At 38.9% G+C, this 6,000-nt stretch overlaps 1 protein-coding gene across 11 annotated transcripts in view; it reads right to left on the bottom strand.

The window, feature by feature from the left end:
- Nucleotides 1-1,394: 1,394 nt before the first annotated feature.
- The window catches only part of IFTAP (intraflagellar transport associated protein), a 70,819-nt gene continuing 66,213 nt past the window's right edge, over nucleotides 1,395-6,000 (bottom strand). For 6 of the 11 annotated variants that reach the window (XM_060400063.1, XM_012096243.5, XM_027979635.3 and 3 more), the window contains one exon: nucleotides 1,395-4,799. In XM_060400063.1, the coding sequence (XP_060256046.1) occupies nucleotides 4,641-4,799 (159 nt within the window). In that variant the 3' untranslated portion in view covers nucleotides 1,395-4,640. The remainder of the gene's footprint in view (nucleotides 4,800-6,000) is intronic. The other 5 variants (XR_009596666.1, XR_009596669.1, XR_009596668.1 and 2 more) reach the window with 1 other exon arrangement.

Genomic DNA, 6,000 nt, shown 5'->3' with positions numbered 1-6,000 from the left:
TAGAATGCTCCGCAGTAACATGCATCGGCCGTCTACCCCCGCCCCCACCCCGCCCCAGTTAATGGAATACTCTGCCAACATGTAATTCTTTTTGAATAGCTGCTTTTGTTTCTTCTATTATAAAACTATTTAATTTTATAAAATGGCCGATTCATGTCGATATATGGCAAAAACCATCACAGTATTGTAATTATCCTCCAATCAAAATAAATTAATTAAAAAGAATTTTTAAAAACAATGAAGCCTTTTATTTAAAAAACCAAAATGCCGAGTCTCTGATCTTGTGAACAACTGTAACACACTGTGGTTGTCTCCTCAAGTTAGCGTGTGTACAGACTGCATACTAAAATACTGTCTTAACCTCACAATAACCCAATATTGTAAAGCAATTATCCTCTAATTAAAAGCAAATTTAATCATCAAAAAATATATTGTCTTAACCTCACAACTGCTCCCTTATGCCCACAATGCACCAACCAACAATCCTTGAAAGTTCTGCCTGCAAATCTCTAATCAGACCACGCCCTCCATGTCATGCCCACCCCCACTGCCTTGGTTCCAGCTCTTATCTCCCACGTCAACTACTCTAATAGCCGCAAATCAAAAGGTCCTACTGATTCTTTCTGACCAACCTCAAAGCTTTCCTCCTCTGTGAATATTCCCCACCTCTCCAGGGAGAGATTCAAGAACTCCAATTTGCTTCACCCAGTAGCTCTTAGTACACACCACTCTTACAGTACTGATTATACTCTACTGCAATGCCATCAAATAAAAATACACAAGCCACAGGCATAATTTTAAATGCCCCAATAGCCTCATTAAAAAGGCAAAAAGAAATTGGTAATTTTTAACAATATATTTTACTTAACCAGATATATCCAAAATATTATGTCAATATGTAATCAATACAAAAAACAAGATATTCTATAATTTTTCATATTAGTTCTTTGAAATCCAATGTATGTTTTCCCTTTACAGCATATTTTAAACACCAAGTTGTTATCAAAAATAGTTGATCTGTATTTAGTTGTCATAAAAGTTACAACTGAAAAAAGTAGATTCACATACCCAAGTTGTTCCAAATGAACTTGAGAGTTTTATAATAACTGCATCAAATATCAACTTTATATTTTAAGTTAAAATTAACATCCAAAAATCAGTTCCTCAGTCACACTAGTGGCTAGTGGCTATGAGGTTGGATTGTGTAGCTGTATGGTAATTATTTGCATATACATTTGTCTTTCCCACTAAATCAGACTATATCTAATTTACCTATATCCTCCTCAAGCATAGGCTTGGCACATATATGGTGTTTTGTGAAAGTCTGTTGACTAGACAAAGAAAAACAGACATGGAAATCATCTGACTATAGCAACAATAAATCAACAAAATTCTTTTGTAGGGAATATGAATGGCAGTTTAATGAATATACACACACATATAAGCACGGGCATGTATTAAAAATAATTATGACTAAGTACATTTGAAATAGGTGCAGCCACTATGGAGAACAGTATGAAGGTTCCTCAAAAAACTAAAGTTGCCATATGATCCAACAATTCAATTCCTGTGCATATATCCAGACAAACTATAATTCAAAAAGATATATGCACCCCAATGTTCACTGCAGCACTATTTACAACAGCCAAAATATGGGAAAAGTGTAAATGTCTATCAAAAGATGAATGGATAAAGAAGCTGTGGTACATATATACAATGGAATGCTACTTGGTCAAACAGAGAATGAAATAATGCCATTATAGCAACATGGACAGACCTAGAGATTATCATACTAACTGAAGCAAGTCAGAAAGAGAAAGAGAAATATCATATAATAACATTCATATGTGGAATCTAAAATATGACACAAATAAACTTATCTGTGAAATAGAAAGACTGACAGCACTTATCTTTGAAATAGAAAGACTCAGAAAGTTTGTCTGGAGAATAGGCTTGTGGTTGCTAGGCATGGGGGTGGGGAGAGAAGGAGGAATGGATAAGGAGTTTGGGATTAGCAGGTGCAAACTGTTATACACGGAATGGATAAACAAGGTCCCACTGTACAGCACGAGGAACTATATTCAATACCCTAAAATAAGCCATAATGGAAAAAAAATAGGAATAAAAAACATACAAAGGAAAAAAGGCTAAGTGCATTTGATTTGTTACTGATTCCTTCAATAACAAAAATCACTTCGTATATACTATTCCCCCTCTGTGCCCTCACCCCTTTCCGCCCTTTAAAGCATTCATGGGTATTGTATGCAATTAGCACTTCGTAATAGTTTTTACATTCGTTGGTTGCCTTCTCTATGTCTTGCCTTCTCAAATTATATTTCAAACTTCTGGAGCTAGAGATCATTCCTTGTACTTTGTAACTATCCTTATCCACGGTTGAATAGCAGTAACAAAGTACAAGAATTTAACATATGACATCTAATCAATTTTCAGATGCTTTCCTTTTCAGTAAAGTCTTTCCCAATCAATCCTCGAAGCCCAGCCTCTCGGCACTCACATTCATATAACTGTCTCTGGATCCCTGGCACCTGGGACCTACCACTTGACCAGTTCTTCTCTGGGCTTTGCATGCTCAACTGCCCTTCCTCCCCAAGTAGGTAGGGTGAAATTTCCAGTCTATGTCACAATTACCTACTTGCAGTGCTCTCACCAGATAGACCCTTCTGTAGATGCTGCTTCCTGTTCCCATTTGCCACCTCCATCTCCCCCTATCAGTCATGGATGCAGCCAAGTGATAGAAGAGAATTCTGTAAGGATAGAGGCCACCCTGGTGGCTCAACTGGTAAAGAATCTGTCTGCAATGCAGTAGACTGTCTGCAATGCAGGGGGCCGGGTTTCATCCCTGGATCAGGAAGATCCCCTGGAGAAGGAAACGGCAACCTACTCCAGAATTCTTGCCTGGAAAATTCCATGGACGGAAGAGTCTGGCGTGTTACAGTCCATGGGATCGCAAGAGTTTGACACGACTGAGCAACTAAACCACATAAACCATAGAGAGCAGGTTGGTTTTGTTAGACGCATCGCCTGGGCTTCCCTGGTAGCTCACCTGGGTAGAGAATCCACCAGCAGTGCAGAAAACCCCAGTTCCATTCCTGGATCAGGATGATCCGCTGGAGAAGGGATAGGTTACACACTCCAGTATTCTTGGGCTTCCCTGGTGGCTCAGATGGTAAAGAATCTGCCTGCAATGTGGGAGACCTGGGTTCAATCCCTGAGTTGGGAAGATTCCCTGAAGAAGGGAACGGCTGCTACCCACTCCAGTATTCTGGCCTGGAGAATTCCATGGACTGTATAGCCCATGGGTCACAAAAAGCTGGACACAACTGAGCTATTTTCACTTCACTTTTCAGACCCATCGCCCTACTGAAAAGACTGGTGGTGTGGGCATGCTCCCTTGTGTCCGATTCTTTGTAACCCCATGGACTGTAGCCTCCCCAGACTCCTCTGTCCACAGGATTTCCCAGGCCAGAATACTGGAGTGAGTTGCCATTCCCTTGCCCAGGGCATCTTCCCGACACAGGGACTGAACCCACATCTGCTGCATCTACTTGCACTGAAGGCAAATTCTTTACCACTGCGCCACCGGGGAAGTCCACTGAGAAATAACCCTATATACGGATGGCTAACAAACACATGAAAAGATGCTCAACATCACTCATTATTAGAGAAATGCAAATCAAAACCACAATGAGGTACCACTTCACACCAGTCAGAATGGCTGCGATCCAAAAATCTGCAAGCAATAAATGCTGGAGAGGGTGTGGAGAAAAGGGAACCCTCCTACACTGTTGGTGGGAATGCAAACTAGTACAGCCACTATGGAGAACAGTGTGGAGATTCCTTAAAAAATTGCAAATAGAACTACCTTATGACCCAGCAATCCCACTTCTGGGCATACACACCGAGGAAACCAGAATTGAAAGAGACACATGTACCCCAATGTTCATCGCAGCACTGTTTATAATAGCCAGGACATGGAAACAACCTAGATGTCCATCAGCAGATGAATGGATAAGAAAGCTGTGGTACATATACACAATGGAGTATTACTCAGCTGTTAAAAAGAATTCATTTGAATCAGTTCTGATGAGATGGATGAAACTGGAGCCGATTATACAGAGTGAAGTAAGCCAGAAAGAAAAACACCAATACAGTATACTAACACATATATATGGAATTTAGGAAGATGGCAATGACGACCCTGTATGCAAGACAGGGAAAGAGACACAGATGTGTATAACGGACTTTTGGACACAGAGGGAGAGGGAGAGGGTGGGATGATTTGGGAGAATGACATTCTAACATGTATACTATCATGTGAATTGAATCGCCAGTCTATGTCTGATGCAGGATGCAGCATGCTTGGGGCGGATGACCCAGAAAGATGTTATGGGGAGGGAGGTGGGAGGGGGTTCATGTTTGGGAATGCATGTAAGAATTAAAGATTTTAAAATTTAAAAAATAAAAAACTAAAAAAAAAAAAAAAAAAAAAAAGAAATAACCCTATAAATCAATGCACACACATACATTTACATGAAGGGGATTACAACAGGTTTATCTTTTAATTTCATGTTGCTTGAATAAGAACAAAATAAAAATAAATGTAAAGAGGTCTGGGTGGATCAGTCATGGGGCTCCTCCAAGTCTGCGCTCTTTGTCTTCTGCTTGGATAGCTCTTCGATGGCATTCATCTCTGCAGGAGTGAACTTGGGGGTTAGCACCACCGCATCATAATCGAATTCTTCATCAAGCAAGAAGGGCTGAACTTCGTCTCCAATGATCTACAAAAGGTAACGAAGGAGGAAAATCATATATAATCATTGTAAATGAAGATAAAGCTGAAAACATAAACTCCCTATTAATATTTAATTAAACTTTTTTTAGACTTCAGCACTCTCAGCTGATTAAGCTGTTTTTAAGTAAAGGAATAAATTCAATTATTCAATTTGACCTAATTTAGGCCTTTTAATATGCCCCATTTGTACCATCCTGCGTTGGAATGAATATCATTAGCTAATTCCACCCACGGCAAGAATCAGAAAATCTCTCTTGCACGCATTCAATACGTTTTTACCATTTGTAGCATAAGGGCTACAAGCATATGGAGAAACTAAGTTTGCTGTTGTTCAGAGGCTAAGTCCTATCTGACTCAGGGTCTTTTCCAATGAGCTGGCTCTTCACATCAGGTGGCCAAAGTATCTGAGCTTCGGTTTCAGCATCAGTCCTTCCAATGAATATTCAGGGTTGACTTCCCTTAGGACGGACTGGTTTGATATCCATGCAGTCCAAGGGAATCTTAAGAGTTTTCTCCAACACCACAATTTAAAAGCCTCAGTTCTTCAATGTTCTTCAATGTTCTGGTCCAACTCTCACACCCATACATAAACTACTGGAAAAACCATAGCTTTGACTCTATATAGACCTTTGTTGGCAAAATGATGTCCCTGCTTTTTAAAAGTTATATTCAAATGTGAGAAAATAAACCCTAAGATTTTGTTCAATCTTAAAGACATTTTTATTTTTAGTATTTACTAAAAAAAGACTTGTATCAAAAAAACATTCATTTTTGAAGATAAAAATACCCTATGCTTAACATACTTCTTCAGATAGTACTTGGGCCAATAACAGCAAGAATTAAAACACATAGTGTCCCCCTTAAATTAAAAAGTCTAGGATCCTTTCTTCCCACCAAGAATTTTAAAATATTACAGAATTTACTTGCAACTCAGAGAAGCTGCAAAGAGAAATAATAATTTTGTACCTGCTTATTCATAATCTGTGAATTTTAAAGACTTCCTAAAGGAAGGTAGTTTAAAAAGTGTATTTTCCAATAAACAAAAGAGAATGTATTACCCCTTGGAAAGCCTCTCCAAAATCAAATGGCGTGTGATACTATGAGATTACCCAGTACTTCTTTGTAGCTCTATATTATGTATGATGATGCTGAAATAATTGAAAACTATGGCTTATGCAAGAGTAAAA

The sequence above is a fragment of the Ovis aries genome, chromosome 15 (genome assembly GCF_016772045.2).
Source record: "Ovis aries strain OAR_USU_Benz2616 breed Rambouillet chromosome 15, ARS-UI_Ramb_v3.0, whole genome shotgun sequence".
Lineage (NCBI taxonomy): Eukaryota > Metazoa > Chordata > Mammalia > Artiodactyla > Bovidae > Ovis > Ovis aries.
This window is presented reverse-complemented; position numbering and strand designations above follow the sequence as displayed.